The following is a 21,773-nucleotide window of genomic DNA, read 5'->3' as shown; positions in this document are numbered from 1 at the left end:
CAGTATTCTGTGTTGGATAGCATCCATTTGTCCCATTGGGACTTTGCTCCAGCCCCGTCTACCCTGCTCTGAGTCCTAGGCAGCTGATCTTTGTGAGCTTCATCAGTGGGTCCCCTAGCCCTCTGGCCTCCAGTTGGGGGAGCCATTGGGATGCACCAGCAGGAGAGTGGAGGGTGGGAAGAGAAAAAAGTCATCTCCTTCCCTGACTGCCTCCTCCTCCAAGGTCCACAGCACCTGTCTGGAGTTTCTCTCCATGTAGCTGCAACCACCCTCACATGCCCCTTGAGCCTCAAGTGCTGGTAATGGCTCCTTGAGGGTCTGGAGGATCCCTTGTTGGTTTTCCTGAACATTTCCCACAACTTTGTAAATAGTCATTTTATTAAGCTTTTCTCAATTTGCGCAGCCCACATATATCCTCTATTTCTTTTGTGATCCTGAGTGATACACATACTTATTTTTGCTAGTTAGCAACTACCTTTGTTGTTTTTCTCCTCACTTTCTCCTTCTCTCCTTTTCTATTCTACCCAATCCATCACCCAAATGTTTACCTATGCTTTGGGGTTTCATCATTTTAATGCACAGAAATATAATTGTACCACATGCATTTTATCTGTTGTGTATTTTTCTTAATTGTACACCATGGGACATTTCTCTAGTTTAATATGTGTAGACTTCCCTGGTGGCTCAGACGGTAAAGCATCTGCCTACAATGTGGGAGACCCGGGTTCAGTCCCTGGGTTGGGAAGATCCCCTAGAGAAGGAAATGGCCACCCACTCCAGTACTCTTGCTTGGAAAATCCAACGGATGGAGGAGCTTGGTAGGCTACCGTCCACAGAGTCACAAAGAGTCGGACACGACCGAGCAACTTCACTCCCTTCACTAAGCCATTCTTAAGTACTGTAGTATGAGTATGGAATAATTTATTCATCCATTTCTCTATCACTAAATGTTATTTAGTGATAAATGTTATCACAAAAATGTTATTTTTACATTTTTGCCTCTGAAAATATGTGGTATCTTATTGCTTTAATTTTCATTTTCCCGATGACTATTGAGTTTGAATGAAATTTAATTCCCTTTTGGTACTACAACCTACAGTAAGAAAGACATTTTTCTGTAGTAACCCAGCATGCACATATACAATAGAACAAACGTTTCATGAAACAATATTATTCTAAGTACATGCAATGATGTATGATCCTTTTCCTTCCTCCCTATTTCCTTTCTTTCTCCCCACCTTCTTTCTTTCTTTTGAATATAGTCCATTACCCATTAAATTGATCTAAGGACCTGCAAAAGGATCACCACCTACATTGGAAGGAGAGTCAGTGTGCAAAAGCCAAAAATCTACTTTCCCTTTAGCCACCCCTCCCCCCATTTCATCTTTTACCTACTCTGTCTGCAGGGATAGTTATTGAGCAATGGGCCTCAGGTTCTTTAGAGAGAGCGTGTAAAATGGAAGGTCTGGAATCATAGGAAGCTGAACTCAAATCCTTAGCTCTATGATTGACTAACTGGGTCACTTCATGTAAGTGAGTCAACCTTTCAAGTTTCCTCATCTCAAAAATGGAGATAAGAGTAGTGCTTATGTCAGTAGACATGAGACAGTTATCACAATACCTACCCCACAGTAACAGCTTACATGGTGGCCGTTACTATTGTTTGTAAAATGGCAATGTCTTAAGTCCTGAAGTCAGGAGGCTGGGCCCTGAGCTGTCAAGTTTGAAAGCTAAGATCAGTGATTCTATCCTTAAAGGTAAGAGTTAGAACAGCTACGGAACAGGCATGTAGCATCACAAAGGGCCTGTGCTTCAGCAGTAAGTAGACTCTTCCAGTTGTTAACTCATTTATGGTGAGAAGAACTTTACTCTTAGGATCTCTTACCATCCCAGAGGACCAAGCCTGGAAACAGTTTAGTCTTCAGGAGACATTTGGAAGGGGCCGTTCTTTTTCAGCCACTTTAGAAATAAAAGGAAGAACATAGATATAAAATGGCACCTGACCAATTTAACCTTTAGTGAGAATTTAACTAAACTGCAGAGTCTGAAGCACTCTGGTACTCCTAAGCTTGTTATCATTTCATTAAAAAGGATATTAGATAGCCTGGGAATGTTACCAGTGAGTCTGTAATCTATATGAAAAGATGTACTGTGAATGGGTTGACCATAATATTTGCATAGTTCAGACAATAGAATGAGCCATGAAAAGTGTAGTATCAAAAAAATAAAAAGAAAAAAAGAAAAGTGTAGTATCTCCTGACCCATACAAGTGTACATAAATGTTAATATCTGATAATGCCCTGAGACACAATGGGTCAGAGCTGTGTCACAGGTTGGCTTCTCCAGGAAGCAGATGGAGTTTTATGTGCAGGATGTTTATTTGGAAATGTCCTTGGTATCAATACCTATGGGAGGGAGAGGGGGACATTGGAGTGCACAGAGGGAGAATTGAGCTTTGATGCAGATCCAAAGGCAGCCTTTGCTGGTCCACAGGGAACTCTGGAGCTAGAATGGCTTCTCAGAGCCATCCTGAGTTAGTTAGGACAAAATGACCTGGACTTTATCCCTGTGCATTGGTTTAGAAAGGGTAAGTGAAGTTCAGTCACTCAGTCGTGTCCGACTCTTTGCAACTCCATGGACTGCAGCACACCAGGCTTCCCTGTCCATCACCAACTCCCAGAGCTTGCTCAAACTCATGTCCATCAAGTCGGTGATGCCATCCAACCATCTCATCCTCTGTTATCCCCTTCTCCTCCTGCCTTCAATCTTTCCTAGCATCAGGGTCTTTTCCAGTGAGTCAGAAATGAGTTAGAAATTAGTTAGAAAGGGTAGCGTGGCTCTTTGCAGTCAAGACAGCTCTGTAGCTGAAGCAACCCCTGAAGGGTCTTCTAGAGGCTGGACCACCAAGTCCTTACTCAAGAGCATTCTAGATGGGTCATGTCTTGGCAGCCAACCACTCTTGATTGTTCTTGGTATGAACTGGGGGCCTGGCCTGTGGCACAGCCTTCTCCATGCACCTGCTCTTCTGTTACTCTCTGAGCTTTCACCCGTGGCAGGGAACTGACATGCTAGAAGATGCCATGGTTATGGAAGAGGAAGTGGTTATGCTCGAGTAGTTGGACCAGATGCATAGGTCTGTGGGGCCCACTCAGGCAAAGAAAGCCTCTCACTTAGAGCTTTGGGGATTGCCAATACTTAGAGAGTCTGCTGTAGCCAAAACACTGAATGTAGGACTTTAGGACAGGATCCACCAGGTTGTGAAAGTGACGCAGCCTTGATTGTGACATGACAGATTAAAGTTCTGTTGAGAACAAGGAATGGCAGGCTGAGCTCCTGTGTGGAAGTGTGGCCCTGGTGGAGGCCAGCAGTGGGGCAGCTGCATGCTCTCCCCAGTGTATGAGCTGGACAAGTCAGCTCTGGCTGAAGTTCTAGAGGTATCATGAACACCTCTCTAGAAGTTACTGGCACCAGCTACCACTTGGAACCTGGGTGTGTAACTATACTCTTGGGCTGATCATTGTCCACTTAACAGGGTGTCTTCCCTGAAATGGGGATCTTACTGAGAAATGAAAAGAGACTGCGAAGCTGATGAAAGCTAGGCAGGTCCCAGTACTAGAGTCAGCACCAGTTCTGTTTGCATCAGCATGAACGGATAGGGTGGATGGTAGGGGTGGGGATTTGGGACACCTTCCCAAGCTTGATTAACTGCAGTGAATGGGAGCAGTGAGGGACCAAAACAAGAGGAACAGGACCATGAGCTTTAGCCAACCAGAAGCTGAGTAGGGGAGTGGTCTGCTACACAAGGCTAGGGATTGGAAGGGCAGCATATCAGGGAGCTCTAGCAGAGAGGCTCCCCAGAACAGGGAGCACAGTGCTGGGGAATCCTGGGATTAGGACTATTGAGCAACCAGAGGGGGCCCGTCAGCAGGTTTGAACTAAAACCTTCAGCCCTGGCCAGGGGAAAGAGCAGGCTGAGTCCCTATACCACTGAGGTTCTAGCTCGAGACTCACAGCTCTCATAGAAGAGTCAGGGTATGGATTTAATACAGGGGTTATTGACAGAGGAGTGTGTAGGGTCAAGGGAACCAATTCGGGCAGTGAAGAGCTCAGGGCCTAGCTGGAGTGGGAAGCCTTTACCCTCCCTAGGTCTGGAGAAGCAGGGAGGGACTGGTCTTATTGGAGCCCAGTAGAAGTGCTAGAGCAGTGGCAGCAGGTAGGGAGAGAAGAAATAGAATCCATACCCCTATCTCTCGCTGCTTCCCATTGGCTGGACCCACCCGGAAGGCAGAGAATGAGAAAGCTCAAGAAGTGGTGCAATCTGCAGAGGTCAGCCTCCCAGGGCAGAGAGCTTGGTGTGAAGGGCAGAAAATGGGTCTTGGGGGACAAATGGAGAAAGAGCCAGCACAGTCTGTTACCAGAGTAAAGACTTGTGCTCTAGTGAGCAACCGTCACAGCCAATGTTTAAGGCCAAGTCCAGAAGAACAGCTCCTGAAGCCTGGTCTACTGGATGTCAGGACTGATCCCTCTGACTCGAGTAAGACTCACCTATGTGTGATCCTCACATAGCATCAGCTGAAAGAACTGGGGACCAACAACAAAAAAGCAGAATTTTCAGAGAGCACCGTGGTAGTAGCTAGCCCAGCTTTGATTTGGTGAGAACTTTCCCTGTGTGGATGGGTGGAAACTTATTGTCACCCACCAGGGCTGCTGAGTGTGGCCTGTAGTCTGGATTCTCAGGAGCTGCCTTAGCCAGGCCTCTGCCTGGCTCCCACCTCAGCCATTGGAATAATTTAATTCTCACTCCATTGTGTGACTATCTATGGTCTCAGCATGTTGCCTGGAGCTGTCACAGCCTAGAGACCCCAATTCCATTCTATTGTGCTTGCTCACAGACGGTAACTGTAAAACTGGCAAAAGCTTTCCCACTGTTTAGAGCCTGCCTGGTTAATCTCAGAAGTCACATTTTAAAAAATTATGCTAAATCGGATCTCATATAAACTTTATAACTCACACTGTGTGACTGGCATCTTATCTTTGGACACTTCTGAGAAAAATTGGATGTGGCTTCTTTCTATGAGCACTGGCACTGCAGAAACATTAGCAATTGGCTCTGAAGTTTTCTCTTGCCACGACAGGATGATATATAGCCTTGATATTGTAGAATAGGGAACGGTAGGGTACACCTTGGTATCTGTCTTTGGACACCCCACCTTTTGAAGATCTTTTGATATGTAGAGGGTGGAATACCCTGTGGCATTTTATTTTCCCAACCGTATTGTGGCAATAAGTATCATTACCAATTTATAGATAGGAAGCTAAGACTCAAAGGCATTCCTAAAGGTCTAGATTATATAGTCAAGGGCTAGTGCCACCTCTTTAAGCAAAGTTATGTCTAATATTTCAGGTTGAATTTAACAGTTGAAATAAAAGATTATTAACCTTTCTCATTGATCTTCCCTGGTGGTGCAAATGGTAAAGAATCTGCCTGCAACGCAGGAGACCCAGGTTCAATCCTTGGGACGGGAAGATCCCCTGGAGAAGGGAACAGATACCCACTCCAGTATTCTTGCTCAGAGAATCCCCATGGACAGAAGAGAAGAGCTTGGTGGGTACAGTCCATGGGGTCACAAAGAGTCAGACATGATTGAGCAGCTAACACTTTCAGTCATTCTCATTAGATTTAAAAAATAACTGGTAAACACATACTGATTACATAACACAAAGCAATGACCTAGTAGGGAACAATACTGCCAGAATCCACTGTCATTTAAAAGGTTTGGTGATGTCTACTTCAATTGTATAAATAAGCTTATCACTAAAACTAAAAAAAAAAAAATCATGTCTCCTTGAAAACTTTACTTGCCCTGTAATGCAATTTCAAGGAAAGGTTTTCTTGTTTAAAAGTAACAACTTTTAGCCTCACTCACACAATTGAAAACTACTGGAGCTTGGTGTAGGGCAAAGAAATGCAGTTGTGAAATATTGGCAGTATAGTAAAGACAGAAATGGATAGAAACATAAACAAGTCTCCTGGTTTTATATATGAGATTTCCCTTATGTCATCAGAATGTTCTTGATTATCTTAGCAAGTATTTGCAAAATTTCTTCCTCAAATTAATTTCAATTTAATTTACTGAAATTTAATTGTTTTTATGATTTCTATCAACTTAATTTGATTATTTCTGAGGTCATGTCAACCTAGTAGAAGAAAGAAAATCCAAGAAAGGAGCAATTTCAGTTCCATACAGCACTGGATTTTTCTACAAATTCATAGATAAATAGCATCCTTTTTTTTTTTTTTATTGAGCGAAGAGGGAGTAATAGAGTGAAATCACTAACATGACTCTAGCAGCCTTACATTTGGGAGGAATAAAAATAACCTTGTTTCAGTGAAGCGTGGAATTTAATTGGCTCCTGATCTTTTTCCCGCATGCATCTGGTGGCCAGTACTACAGTAGAAAATTTTAAGCTAGAAGGAGACATAATCCAATTAAATTTCCTTTTAAAAATGTCAAAGCAAATAAATCCAGGGCCTATGAGCTCACACACAGCTTTGCTGTTCTCACTGGGCAGCTGCTGTTTACTGGGTTTCTATCCAGTGCCATCTTTTCTTCCCATTTCAAGAATATGTGGTTTTACAGATTGGCAGCTACGTTTTTTTTTTTCACCATTGATGAACAAGTAATTTATTGCCAACTTCTCTGACATCTTAAGTAGCTCCAGTGACAGCCAGATTGAAAGATGTCATGGGGCCCTCTTGCAGACAATGATTTCCAGCCATTTTAGAGTCATGATTTTGTATTACTATTGAATTTCACTCTGCATCTCGTAGTTCTTCCTTCTTCCAGAAAATGCTATGTGGCACATATTGTTTACACTCCAGATTACACTGAATTTTGCTTTGAGATTTAGGTACTGTCTCTAGAGTTATCTGGCAGTCACATTGGAGACTCTGGATCCATCCACAGTTTGTCAAGAAGTTGCTTTGTTCCAAGCTGTACCAGGACTTTCATAGACATTCTATTAATTTTGATAAATGCAAAATTGCATACTGTCTTTGTTTGACTTCCTCTGGAAGCTGACTCAGAGACAACAGATTTGCATGTAAATAGTTTTTTGGACAAAGTGAAGGGAATGCTAGCAAGGGAGCAGGGAAGTGAGAAATGGAAGAGCAAAAATATAAGGCATATTATCAAACCAGTAAAAATGGGAATGACTAGGACTTAATGTCTATGGGAAACACAGGGATCCAGTAACCTGATATGTACATCAGAGTTATCCCCTCCATCAACTCCTGTCAGTCATCGTTTGACAGCTGCTGCTGAAGTGGGGGGAAATAATGAATTCCCAGGCACTTGTGGCACATCACGTGTGCGTGCTAAGTCACTGCAATCTTGTCCAACTCTTTGTGACCCCATGGACTGTAGCCCACCAGGCTCCTCTGTCCATGGGATTCTTTAGGCAAGAATACTGGGGTGGGTTGCTGTACCCTCCCTCCAGGGGATCTTCCCAACCTAGGGATCAAGACTGCATCTCTTATGTCTCCTGCGTTGACAAGAGGGTTCTTTACCACTAGCGCCACCTGGGAAGCCCCCGTGGCATGTCACAGGGACAGCCAAAGCAGGTCCCAGAGGCCAAAGGGGCGCTCTCGGGGAGAGGAAGGCAGGTGCTGATGGTTGGAGGTTAGGTTGGTGTGCACCAAAGTGGAAAGGGGGAGAGGAACAGGACAGGTAATGGCAGAACATCTGATACATACAGATATTTAAGATTCTGATCCTGCACCTTTAGGCAGGCTGTTTTACAGAAACACAAGCAGGCTTATCCTCATCCAGAATAGGAGGGATTGACTGCTGAGGATGAACTGTCTTGTTGTAAAATCACCATGCAGTTATTTCCATTTAAAACTTGTGTGGTGCTGGGAAACAATATAATCTGAAGTTTTCTTCGAATTTTGTAGCGTGGGATGAATAGAAGGTCAGTGAGGACAAAGAATATTTTTAACTCACTGCCCAGTCATAAATATTATGTAATGATTGGAACATTTGCAGATTTATTAGAACAATTAGGCAATGGTAGTGAGGGGATTTCTCACGTTACCAAGTGAAAGAAAATGAAGTCACTCAGTCATGTCTGACTCTTTACGACCCCATGGACTGTATAGCCTACCAGGCTCCTCCATCCATGGGATTTTCCAAGCAAGAGTACTGGAGTGGGTTACCATGTTACCAAAGACCTCTAAAAGAGATTGGCCACGTGATTCCTTTCAGTTCAGTTCAGCTGCTCAGTCATGTCCAACTCTTTGCGACACCATGGACTGCAGCACACCAGGCTTCCCTGTCCATCACGAACTCCCAGAACTTACTCAAACTCATGTCCCTAGAGTCGGTGATGTCATCCAACCATCTCATCTTCTGTCATCCCCATATCCTCCTGCCTTCAATCTTTCCCAGCATCAGGATCTTTTCCAGTGAGTCAGTTCTTCGCATCAAGTGGCCAAAGTATTGGAGCTTTAGCTTGAGCATTAGTCCTTTTGGTGAATATTCAGGACTGATTTCCTTTACAACTGATTGGTTGGATCTCCTTGCTGTCCAAGGGATTCTCAAGAGTCTTCTCCAACACCACAGTTCAAAAGCATCAGTTCTTCAGCGCTCAGCTTTGTTTATAGTCAAGCTCTCACATCCATACTGACTACTGGAAAAACCATAGTTTTGACTAGACAGACTTTTGTTGGCAAAGTAATGTCTTTGCTTTTTAATATACTGTCTAGGTTGGTCATAGCTTTTCTTCCAAGGAGCAAACGTCTTTTAATATCATGACTGTACTCACCATCTGCAGTGATTTTGGAGCCCCAAAAATAAAGTCTGCCACTGTTTCCGCTGTTTCCCCATCTATTTGCCATGAAGTGATGGGACCGAATGCCATGATCTTAGTTTTCTGAATGTTGAGTTTTAAGCCAACTTTTTCACTCCCCTCTTTCACTTTCATCAAGAGGCTCTTTAGTTCTTCTTAGCTTTCTGCCATAAGGATGGTGTCATCTGCATATTTGAGGTTATTGATATTTTTCCTGGCAATCTTGACTCCAGCTTGTGCTTCATTCACCCTGGCACTTCGAATGATGTACTCTGCATATGCAGGTCAAGAAGCAGTAGTTAGAACTGGACATGGAACAACAGACTGGTTCCAAATCAGGAAAGGAGTACGTCAAGGCTGTATATTGTCACCGTGCTTATTTAACTTATATGCAGAGTGATTCCTTTAGGTGGACCCAATTACAAACAAAATTATGAGGAAGATACCTTTGCCCTCTAATTTATTAATGCCCCATTACCCTGAGTTTCGTAAATCTTATGTCCTGCTTCCTTCATCTTTTAGATCCCAACTTGATTACTGTTAGTCCATTTAAACTAGTACTGTGAACATCTACCAGAAATTGAGGGTTAGTTGCAATTCTGGTACCAATTCCAATGTGTGTTTTCCCCCATAGCAAGCAGTTCTCAGCACCAGCTGAGTCTCCTACAGGTCAGCTGAATTCTAATATTGTCTACCTGGAGATAGTATCAGATCCCACAGGCTAAGGGCTCAGTCCTACAAGACTACCTCTCCTCCTTCAGATGTCATTCACAAGTCCAAGTTGTCACCTGTCCTTCTGACCAAAGGGCTGTGGATTGGAGGTTCCCATGTCCTCCTCCTTAAGTGAAGTCACTCAGTTGTGTCCGACTCTTTGCAATTCCATGGATGTAGCCTACCAGGCTTCTCCATCCATGGGATTTTCCAGGCAAGAATACTGGAGTGGGTTGCCATTTCTTTCTCCAGGGAATCTTCCCAACCCAGGGATCGAACCCAGGTCTCCCGCATTGTAGACAGATGCTTTACCATCTGAGCCATACTTGAGTCATTGTCCTCCTCCTTGGGTTTGAGTAACTTGCTTGAGCTGCTCACATAACTCAGAAAAAACAACTTACTTATTAGATAACCTCATGTATGGATGTGAGAGTTGGACTGTGAAGAAAGCTGAGTGCCGAAGAATTGATGCTTTGAACTGTGGTGTTGGAGAAGACTCTTGAGAGTCCCTTGGACTGCAAGGAGATCCAACCAGTCCATTCTGAAGGAGCTCAGCCCTGGGATTTCTTTGGAAGGAATGATGCTAACGCTGAAACTCCAATACTTTGACCACCTCATGTGAAGAGTTGACTCATTGGAAAAGACCCTGATACTGGGAGGGATTGGTTGCAGGAGGAGAAGGGGATGACAGAGGATTAGATGGCTGGATGGCATCACTGACTAAATGGACATGAGTTTGAGTAGACTCTGGGAGTTGGTGATGGACAGGGAGGCCTGGCATGCTGCAATCCATGAGGTTGCAAAGAGTCGGACACAACTGAGCAACTGAACTGAACCGAACTGAACTTAACCTGTTTATTATGAAAGGATATAAATCAGGAATGGCTTCCCAGGTAGCTCAGTGGTAAAGAATATGCCTGAAATGCAGGAGACTCGGGTTCAATCCTTGGGTTGGGAAGATCCCCTGGAGAAGTAAATGGCAACCCACTCCAGTGTTCTTGCCTGGGAAATCCTGTGGACAGAAGAGCCTGGTGGGCTACAGTCCATAGGGTCTCAAACAGTTGGACACAACTGAAGCAACTGAACATCATAAGTCAGGAACAGGTAGATGGAGGAGAGAGGCGTGAAGCACAGTGTGGGGCAATGGTGCAGTTTCCATTTCCACTCTGGGCTGAACTACTCTCCCCACACCTCCACGTGTTCACCAACCTGGAAACTCTCCAAAACCTGTACCTTTGGGGTTTTATGGAGGTTTCATTAAAAAGGCATGATGGAGTAAATCATTCGCTGTTGGTGAATGAAGTCACTCTTCAGCCCCTTGCCCCCACCCTGGAGGTATGGGGTGGGGAGTGGAGGTGGGGCACTGAAAGTTCTAACCCTCCAATCATGTGGTTGGCTCCTTTGGCAACCAGCCTCCATCATTAAGGTGCTTTTCAAAAATGTCACATTAACATAAGAAATGAGACCCTATCACTGTCATCACTTAGGACATTCCAAGAGTTTTAAGCTAGTGGATGTGATAGAATTGCAGTTGAGCTATTTCAAATCCTAAAAGATGATGCTGTGAAAGTGCTGCACTCAATATACCAGGAAATTTGGAAAACTCAGCAGTGGCTTCAGGACTGGAAAAGGTCAGTTTTCATTCCAGTCCCAAAGAAAGGCAATGCCAAAGAATGTTCAAACTACCGCACAATTGCACTAATCTCACACACTTGCAAAGTAATGCTCAAAATCCTCCGAACCAGGCTTCAATAGTACATGAACTGTGAACTTCCAGATGCTCAAGCTGGTTTTAGAAAAGGCAGAGGAATCAGAGATCAAATTGCCAACATCCATCAGATCATCAAAAAAGCAAAAGAGTTCCAGAAAAACATCTACTTCTACTTTATTGACTATGCCAAAGCCTTTTACTGTGTGGATCACAACAAACTGTGGGAAATTCTTAAAGAGATGGGAATACCGGACCACATCACCTGCCTCTTGAGAAATCTGTATGCAGGTCAGGAAGCAACAGTTAGAACTGGACATGGAACAACAGACTGGTTCCAAATCAGGAAAGGAGTACATCGAGGCTGTATATCATCACCCTGCTTATTTAACTTCTATGCAGAGTACAGCATGAGAAATGCTGGGCTGGATGAAGCACAAGCTGGAATCAAGATTGTTGGGAGAAATATCAATAACCTGAGATATACAAATGACACCATGCTTATGGCAGAAAGCTAAGAAGAACTAAAGAGCCTCTTGATGAAGGTGAAAGAGGAGAGTGAAAAGCTGGCTTAAAACTCAACATTCAGAAAACTAAGATCATGGCATCTGGTCCCATCACTTCATGGCAAATAGATGGGGAAACAGTGAAAACAGTGACAGACTTTATTTTCTTGGGCTCCAAAATCCTTGCAGATGGTGACTGCAGCCATGAAATGAAAAGACACTTGCTCCTTGGAAGAAAAGTTATGGCCAACCTAGACAGTATATTAAAAAGCAGAGATATTACTTTGCCAACAAAAGTCTGTCTAGTCAAGGCTATGGTTTTTCCAGTAGTCATGTATGGATGTGAGACTTGGACTATAAAGAAAGCTGAGTGCTGAAGAATTGATGCTTTTGAACTGTGGTGTTGGAGAAGACTCTTGAGAGTTCCTTGAACTGCAAGGAGATCCAACCAGTCCATCCTAAAGGAAATCAGTCCTGAATATTCATTGGAAGGACCAATGCTGAAGCTGAAATGCCAATACTTTGGCCACTTGATGTGAAGAACGGACTCATTTATAAAGACCGTGATGCTGGGAATGGTTGAAGGCGGGAGGAGAAGGGGATGACAGGATGAGATGGTTGGATGGCATCACTGACTTGGTGGACACGAGTTTGAATAAGCTCTGTGAGTTGGTGATAGACAGGGAGGCCTGGCGTGCTGCAATCCATGAGGTCACAAAGAGTTGGACACGACTGAGCAACTGAACTGAAGAGTTTCAAGAGCTCTGTGCCAGAAATGGGGACAAAACCAAATATACATTTCTTACTATAAATCACCAGATCATATTGCCAATGTATAAATATTAGGTTCCTCAGGCACTACAAACTCAGGCAGTTAGGCAGAAAACATCATGTCCATCTAGAACCTGGAGAAAAGTGACAAAGGTAAATAAACTTGAGGGAAGTGGTATTGATTTTAGAGAAAGGGCGTAGCGGAGCTGGAGCTGTCAGGAAAGCATTGTGTGAGCCACAGGATTTAAAGTGGTCAGAGTTAAAAGAAATGGGCTATTGTTGTTGGGGGTAGGAAATCATTTCCTCCCACCCTTCTAGGTTCTTTTGGCTGGTTTAATAGTTAAAATGAGGTTAAGATGGATTAACAGTAAAAAAAAAACAATTGCTTATATATGAGGAATCCATATAAACATGAGAGATTCCAAAGACAGGTAGAATGAGTTATAGATGTCATTCTTGACTAAAGGACCAAGGAGAAGGGGTTAGGGGTCTGGGACTGCAAAAGAAAAGGGAAGGAAAGCAATTCCCAGGAAGATGAAAAGAGCAAATGTTTGGTAAAGAAATCTTTGCTGGGCCATGCAGAAACAATGAAACACAGAAAGAAATTTGAACAAGCAGACTTTGTGCAGTTCCTCCCTGTCTACTTCACAGGTAGTTATTTGCTCTCTTGGAACAAGCCCTTTATCTAAATTCTTTTAGGCACTTAAGGGGGAGGTAAAAGCTCTTCCTGAGTCTTTTGTTTCTTAAAAATAATCAACTTAAAATAATCCTCATGCCAGAGGCACATTTTGGGGTGGCAGATTTTGCTCCCATACATTAATTTTTCATCTTAAATTGTCCTTCACTTCAAATCTCAGGGCATTTTCCTTGAGTTTCATTTACCCAGGTTTGGCTTTTTGCTAATAAATTTCTCATCTCCAAACTCTTGAGTTATCATTATTCCAATAGAAGTTCTTCTCTTTAGTTTTCTCTTGTTGTTAGGATTTAAATCATGATTGCGTGCTCAAAAATCAAACAAAAATTAAACCAAACAGTTCAAAAATGTTGCTGCCGAATAAAGAATGAAGATCTTCTAATACTGACCTGTTTCATGAGAGAAGATAATTTCATTGTAATGTTATATGTTACATAGTATGTTTCTTTTTTGTATTGAAAACTTCTGTTTAAAAAAAGCCTATCAGGAAATAGTGATTGTGAATGTACATATTTGTACAATGTTCTTCTATAACATGGTAAAATTAAATACAGTCAGCCTTCCATATCCACAGATTCACCCAACCATGGATCAACAGTATTTGGAAAAAAAAGATCTGGAGAATTCCAAATAGCAAAGCTTGAATCTGCCACACACCAACTATTTACATAGTGTTTACATTGTATTTACAGCTATTGCCATGACATTTACATAGTATTAGGTATTTTAAGTAATCTAGAGATGATTTAAAATATACAGGAGGATATACATAGATTGTATGTGAATACTCCACCATTTTATGTAAGGGACATGAGCATCCTTAGATTTTAGTATCTGCAGGAGATCCTAGAACCAAGATACTGAGGAACTACTCTATTACTTAAGAGTGAAAATTGCTTAAAGTCTTATAATGAAATTTTTGAGGACATGTTGAATAGTTGAATTGGATGACTTGATCTTAGCCTTCATTGATTAAAAAGATATATATATATATATATATATATATATACACATACACACACACATGCACACATATAAAATACACACATATTTTGTATATGCACATTCAGACACACAGTGATTTACTACTTTAGGGCATAGGAAAGACATTTCTTGAAGTTCCATGTAGTATGAATTACACAGAATACACCCTAGGAGTTGGTTTAGCCATGATCCATCTGAATAGTCATTTCCTTCTTTACACAGCTGGTTGGGTAGTCTGGGCTCAGCCTCCAGCATCCAACAGGAGGCATTCTTGAAAGAGAAGCATAGTGTCCCTTCAAGAATCACAGTTTTTTCTACTTGACTATTCTTGTTGAAAATGATGGGACTAAATGTAGTCATGTAGGATGAGAGCCAGCTGCTTCTGAATAGGCCTGCTCCTTCCCTGGGATTTGGAGGATAGCCCAGCCGATAAGCAGAGCTCTGGAGCCCTCAGACTGGGGTTACGGTCCAGACTCCTCCACTTACTGGCAGTTTGACTTTAGACAAGCTACTTAACCCTTCTCTTGCCTCAGTTTCCTTTTCTGTAGATGAGTATCATAATAATACCTACCGCTTAGGGTTTTCTGCTGCTGTTCAGTTCACTTCAGTCACTCAGTCGTGTCCAACTCTTTGCAACACCATGGACTGCAGCATGCCAAGCTTCCCTGTCTGTCACAAACTCCCAGAGTTTACTCAGACTCATGTCCATCGAGTCAGTGATGCCATCCAACCATCTCATCCTCTGTTGTCCCCTTCTCCTCCCACCTTCAATCTTTCCCAGCATCATGGTCTTTATAAATGAGTCAGTTCTTCACATCAGGTGGCCAAAGTATTGGCATTTCAGCTTCAGCATCGGTCCTTCCAATGAATATTCAGGACTGATTTTCTTTAGGATGGACTGGTTGGATCTCCTTGCAGTTCAGGGAACTCTCAAGAGTCTTCTCCAACACCACAGTTCAAAAGCATCAATTCTTCAGCACTCAGCTTTCTTTATAGTCCAAGTCTCACATCCATACATGACTACTGGAAAACCCATAGCTTTGACTAGACAGACTTTTGTTGGCAAAGTAATGTCTCTGCTTTTTAATATACTGTCTAGGTTGGCCATAACTTTTCTCCCAAGGAGCAAGTGTCTTTTCATTTCATGGCTGCAGTCACCATCTGCAAGGATTCTGGAGCCCAAGAAAATAAAGTCTGTCACTGTTTTCACTGTTTCCCCATCTATTTGCCATGAAGTGATGGGAACAATTGCCATGATCTTAGTTTTCTGAATGTTGAGTTTTAAGCCAACTTTTTCACTCTCCTCTTTCACTTTCATCAAGAGGCTTTTTAGTTCTTTTTAGCTTTCTGCCATAAACATGGTATCATCTACATATCTGAGGTTATTGATATTTCTCCCAACAATCTTGATTCCAGCTTGTGCTTCACCCAGCCCAGCATTTCTCATGCTGTACTCTGCATAGAAGTTAAATAAGCAGGGTGACAATATACAGCCTTGATGTACTCCTTTCCTGATTTGGAACCAGTCTGTTGTTCCATGTCCAGTTCTAACTGTTGCTTCTTGACATGCATACAGATTTCTCAGGAGGCAGGTGATGTGGTCTGGTGTTCTTACCTCTTTAAGAATTTCCCACAGTTTGTTGTGATCCACACAGTCAAAAGGTTTGGCATAGTCAATAAAGTAGAAGTAGATGTTTTTCTGGAACTCTTTTGCTTTTTCGATGATCCAACGGATGTTGGCAATTTGATTTCTGGTGCCTTTTCTAAATCCAGGTGTTGACTTAAAATCAAATAGATTGCTGGATACTTCTCCAGCGAAGATGAATTTATTTGCAATCATCAGAGAATTGCCATGGGGACCCAAAGAGTCAGACATGACTTAGCGATTAAACAACAACAGGAAGAGAAGTGCATTTGGGGGTCTGCAGCCATGATAAGCCATGCACAAGTTCCTTCATGGCAAGGGAAGAACACTTGAGAGGAAAAGGAAATTGGAAAAGTGGTAGCAAACAAAGGGTCCATGTCTTTTCATTGGCTGTGTCCTTACCAGCGAAGAAGAGGAGTTGCTCCTCTTCTCTTGTGTTCTGCTTGTAATGGAGAACATGGAGGCTTCCTCTTCTGGTCTCCTGACTCTATTTAACTGAAGTTTCTGTTTATTAATTTTTTAAGCTGCAGCAATTAAATAGCTCAGTATATCACTTAAAAGAATACCTGTCATATTGTGAATAACCAGTAAATTTATAATCATTGTCATCATCAATCATCTCTTAAACTAAGACTTTATGCTTCAGTTAGAGATGCCAGTTCTTGGTGCTCTTTGGATTCTGATTCTGCATCATCATTATTAATTATCACCATTTTACATATAACCCATGTTTCAGTGACTTCCACCTCTTTGCCCATTTCTGGAGTTTAGGTCTGTGCTATACAGAACCCTGTTTCCAGATATTTACCAGAATCTTTACCTCGCTGTCTTAGGGGTACCTCAAATTAAAATGCCCCAAACTGAGCCTAGTTTCTCCCTATGATCATTATTTCCCAGTTAAATATGTTTAAAACTTATCTTCTTTGTGCTTTTTTATTTTCTTTACAATGTTGCCCCCCCAACACACGTCGCTCAATTCTTGTCTACCCAAAACCTCAGAATGTGAACTTATTTGGAAATGGAATCTTTGCAGATATAATTAAAACACCTACTAAAAGTTAAAATGAGCTCATACTGGATTAGAGTGGCCCCTAAATCCAGTAATTGTTGTCATAAGAAGGCTATGTGATGACAGAGACACACACAGACACCCGGAGAACAAGATAGAGGCAGAGAAGGGAGTGATGTATCTACAAGCGAAGGAACTCAAGGGATAGCCATCAACTCCCGGAAGCTGGGAGAGGGGCATGGGACAGTCTCCCTTAGAGCGTCCAGGAAGAGCCAGCCCTACCAGCACCTGGATTTTGGACATCTGGTCTCTTCATGGTGACAGAATGCATTTTGTGGCTTTAAGCCTCTCAGTTTGTGGTAATTTGTTATGGAAGCCCTAGGAAACTAATACAGACATCGTCAGCTGTTACCAAATTTAGAAGTCTTAGAACCATCCTTATCTGTATTAGTTTATAAGGTCACTGAGCATATTGAATTAGGGGGCCTAACCTACTCCAGGATGACCACATCGAGCTAATTACATCTGCAACGACCTTATTTCCAAATAAGGTCACATTCTGACATATCAGAGGGTTAGGACTCCAACATGTCTTTTTTGAGGGGACACAATTCAACCTATAACTTGATCTCTTTCTTTTATCACCACTGTGCATCAGTCACCTTCCAGGTATTGTGTGTTCTACTGCGGCAGAGTCTTTCAGATTTAGTTCTTATTCACCCCAGGCTCAGCTGCACTGGTTATGGCATAGTCATCTCTCCCTAGGATTATTGCAGTAACCTCCAAAGTGATTGTCCTCCTTCCTTTCATTCTTCATACATCCAATGAGTTACCTAATAAACTTCTAATCCAGTTTCACTGAGATCCACCGTTGACTTTCCCTAGCAATAGCATAAAGCATAAACTAGCACAGAAGGCTTCAAGTTTGGCCCTGCCTTTTCCATCCAACTGTCTCTCTTCTCGCTTTGTACTCTGTACCCCAGACCAACCAGGATACTCACCCTTTCTTGAAAAAGGACTTTTTGGGTCTCCAGGCCTTTGCTTATACTATTCTCTATGCCTGGAACAGCCTTCATCACTTTAATCCCCTGCTTAACTGCTTGCTGCTCAAGACTTCCCTGGTGGCTCAGTGGTAAAGAATCCGCCTGCAATGCAGGAGACGCCAGTCGTTGGATTGGGAAGATCCCCTGGAGATGTAAATGGCAACCCACTCCAGTATTCTTGCCTGGGAAATCCCATGGACAGAGAAGCCTGAAGGGCTACAGTCCATGGGGTCACAAAGAGCCGGACCCAACTTAGTAGCTAAACAACACATCAACAAACTGTTCCTCATCCCATAAAGCCCAAGTGAAATATCACTTTCTCAGGTTGCTTCCACATCACATAGAAATATGGAGCCCTTACCTGTATTTGTGTGGTACCTTGTGGCTCCAGATACTAATTTGGCACTAGGAGAGATTTAACAGCTCTTATATACAACAGTTAACCTTGACAATAGAAATAGAGGTAGCTATAGTTATGGACTTACCTCCTCCACCATTGATAATAATATTAATTAGCCATTGCAGCATAAATAAAAGTATGTATATGGCTATGTGTATATAGAGTTATATATACAAGATTTTTGAAATCTCCTTAACACGTTTATTATTACATAATTGCATTTTGTTACAAGCCACCTTAGCCAAATAATTCTTTTTTTAAATTTAATTTTTATTTATTTTTTTTATTTTTTTAATTTTAAAATCTTTAATTACATGAGTTCCCAAACATGAATCCCCCTCCCACCTCCCTCCCCATAACATCTCTGTGGGTCATCCCCATGCACCAGCCCCAAGCATGCTGTATCCTGCAAATAATTCTTAAACCTCTTTAGAGTGAAGGTGTTTAGCAAATATATATACACATATATGTATCACATAATGTGTGTGTGTGTGTGTGTGTGTGTATGTACGCATGCACTCACTCAGTCATGTCCAAGTCTTTGCGAGTCCATGTACTGTAGCCCAGTAGCTCCTCTGTCCTTGGAATTTTCCAGGCAAGAATACTGGAGTTGGTTGCCATTTCCTTCTCCGGGGGATCTTCCCCACCCACAGATGGAAGCCAGGTCTTCTGCATTGGCAAATAGATTATTTACCACCGAGCCACCTGGGAAGCCCATGATATATCATGCATGCATGTGTGGGGGCTTTCTCCACCTGTGCGGTTCTGGGACCAGCAGCATCTTGGGCCATGTTCTTCTCATGGTGATGGCAGAGGTACAAAGGCCAAGCCAAACCATTCTAGCACATTAAGGCCTCTGTTTGTGGTATATCTGCTAGGATGACATAGGCCAGAGCCAGCCATGTGGCCAAATTCATGCCAAAGGGAAAAAGGACTCCTTAGGAAACAGGATTCCATAGGAGGTTCGGCAAATTCACACGGCAAAGAGCACAGTATATATAATTCTAATACAGGGAAGGACAAGGGACCAAGTATAAGAATCCAATCTACTGCGGAGTCCTGATGATCTGAAAGTCAGTGAAATGTCTGCTTGGAAAATAAACTACTTAGCCAAGAGCTTATATAAATGACAAGGAACAAACAATTTGATGTTGCATTTATAAAACTGTACTTTCAAATGTAGTTCTAATTATATCCTTCTTTGTGTTTTTTTCCCAGAGATGTGAAGATGAGTGGCTTGGGATGCCATCACCTATTCCTGTGAAACACATTTACTATTTAAACCTTTTAAAGGATGTGTTTGGCTTAGAAGAGTAGTAACCATGCAGTTTTGGTTAACTTCCTTTGATTTTCTAATTTCCTGCTTTAATTTTTGCCAAGTTTATTTCAGTAGGTATAATTCCATTAAACAAAAGAGACAAGGTTCATATTGAATTAAAATCCATATTCCAAAATTAATCTCCTTTTGTCATTTCAGGTTTTCAGAACCTCATATTGCTGATGTACCTGCACTATTAAAAATGCCATTTAAAGAAACATTGAGCATTTTTTTATTATATATATGATTTATTAATACCAAGAACCTTACAGTAATTTTCTGTCCAATGTAATTTGATTCATTACAGCACAAAAAGAAAATGACTTTTGACAGCTATATAAGACAATATAAAATCAAATTATATCAGAACAATAAGTTGTGATTCTATTAAACATTTTTTGAAATCTTTTTGACAGACACTTATTACTTACATAATTAAACTTTGTAACAATTCACCTTTTCAAAATAATCCTTAAACCTCTGTAGAGTGAAGATATTTATTTTTTCTGAAATTAACAAAGCTACAAGAAGAAAAAAGACCCCTCCCCTACAACATACAAACACACACACACACAATTTGAGAAAGTAGAATATATGCAGTTATTTTTTTAAAACTTACACAATTTAGGAATATATTGTTGTTGTTGTTTAGTCACTAAGTTGTATCTCACTCTTTAGCAACCCCACAGACTATAGCCCACCAGGCTGTTCTGTCCATGGGATTTCCCAGGCAAGAATACTGGAGGGGGTTAATGCATGTGTATATAATTACAGTATGACCAAAACTGTATTATGTCTGAAATATTTAAGGATGCGAATGTTGAGGATCCTGAGAGGTTGTTTTTGGTTCATTATGTACACATACATAACCACCCAGAGGTTTTAATATTCTAAGACTGTGACATGTTTCCCTTTTGCTTTTCTCTAGTTCTCTTTTTCTTCTAGGACTATGCATTATGAGTCTCAGCAGAGCTTTGGTCATGCAGTGTACATTTGATTACACCTCATAATCACGGACCTCTGGGAATTCACTGTGACAAATTTGTCTCAATCTACCCCGTTCTTCAGTGTTGGGTACTGAGTATCATAAACCCAGTTGCCTGGTGTTTTTAGAGACGATGGAAGCCTGTGGAGAAAGGTCTTTAACACTTGACCCAGGGACTGCTCTGAGAGGAGGAAGAGGAACTGACGGCATCTCAAGGGCCTCTTCTATCTTCTTATTCTTTCACCCTACGTTTGCAGTGTTTTGCCTAGAAATGAGCTGGCTTCTTGACACTCAGATGTACCACTTTGCTCGACAACAATGACTGCTTCATTTTTAAAATTTGAAGTTCATCAGTAAACCATTTCTATATATAAACCTAGGATAGTTCTACATGTGCCATTGTTAAAATAGATCTCATAGGATTTTCCAATAAACTAGAATACTCAATTTGTATACTAGAACCATTTACCCATAAAGTCTAATTTTGACTTCTTGATTTTTGTCCCAGGTTTTTTTTTTTTTTCCTTTAAGACAGCTGACAGTGCCAAGCTATTTTGTCACTTTGAGATTTTCCATTCCCCAGAGAGTAAGCTTTTAGAAGGATGACACTTTCCTGGAACTTTTCGGGCTGACACATTCGTCACTTACCTATTCAACTCTTCAGTCTTTCCCTCAAGATTTTAAATGTGTAGATAATTTAGCCCTGATACAGGCTTGTAATAAAGTTCATTTGAGAAGTGGGAGGAGAAAAGGGAAGGAAGCAAGCCAGTGATATGCTCCTGAGTTTGTAGGATGACAGCTGCTTGTTCTGATACATACATGTGTGTGTCACTGCCCTGGTTATTCACAGAACAAGTCCACAATTAGCAATTAAATGGCCATTATAGGAATCATGTGGATAAACATGATACATTGTAGTCATACAGACACTTTAAATGATTATTCTTTTTATAACAGCTATATACTGAAGGAGATTTATAATTTAGAGATAATATGCCCATTAGTAAAGTTTATGACCCAATAAACAGCCCCCATTAGTTAATAAATGCCAAAGCCATAAAAACAAAGATTATTAATAGAATTTTTATACCTCCCTCTTTTGCTGGTGGTCTCAAGACACTGAAGGGAAATGCTATCTTAGGAAAAACA

General features: G+C 41.6%; 1 protein-coding gene across 5 annotated transcripts in view; it reads left to right on the top strand.

Annotated features, from left to right (window-relative positions):
- EFHC2 (EF-hand domain containing 2) overlaps nt 1-21,118 on the top strand; it is a 234,573-nt gene extending 213,455 nt beyond the window's left edge. For 2 of the 5 annotated variants that reach the window (XM_070289922.1, XM_070289921.1), the window contains exon 15: nt 19,540-21,118. In XM_070289922.1, the coding sequence (XP_070146023.1) occupies nt 19,540-19,638 (99 nt within the window). In that variant the 3' untranslated portion in view covers nt 19,639-21,118. The remainder of the gene's footprint in view (nt 1-19,539) is intronic. The other 3 variants (XR_011446120.1, XR_011446121.1, XM_070289923.1) reach the window with 3 other exon arrangements.
- Nucleotides 21,119-21,773: the final 655 nt, after the last annotated feature.

This window comes from Ovis canadensis, chromosome X (assembly GCF_042477335.2).
Source record: "Ovis canadensis isolate MfBH-ARS-UI-01 breed Bighorn chromosome X, ARS-UI_OviCan_v2, whole genome shotgun sequence".
In the NCBI taxonomy this organism is placed as follows: Eukaryota; Metazoa; Chordata; class Mammalia; order Artiodactyla; family Bovidae; genus Ovis; species Ovis canadensis.
The sequence above is the reverse complement of the archived record's forward strand: the minus strand, read 5'-3'. Positions and strand labels throughout refer to the sequence as shown.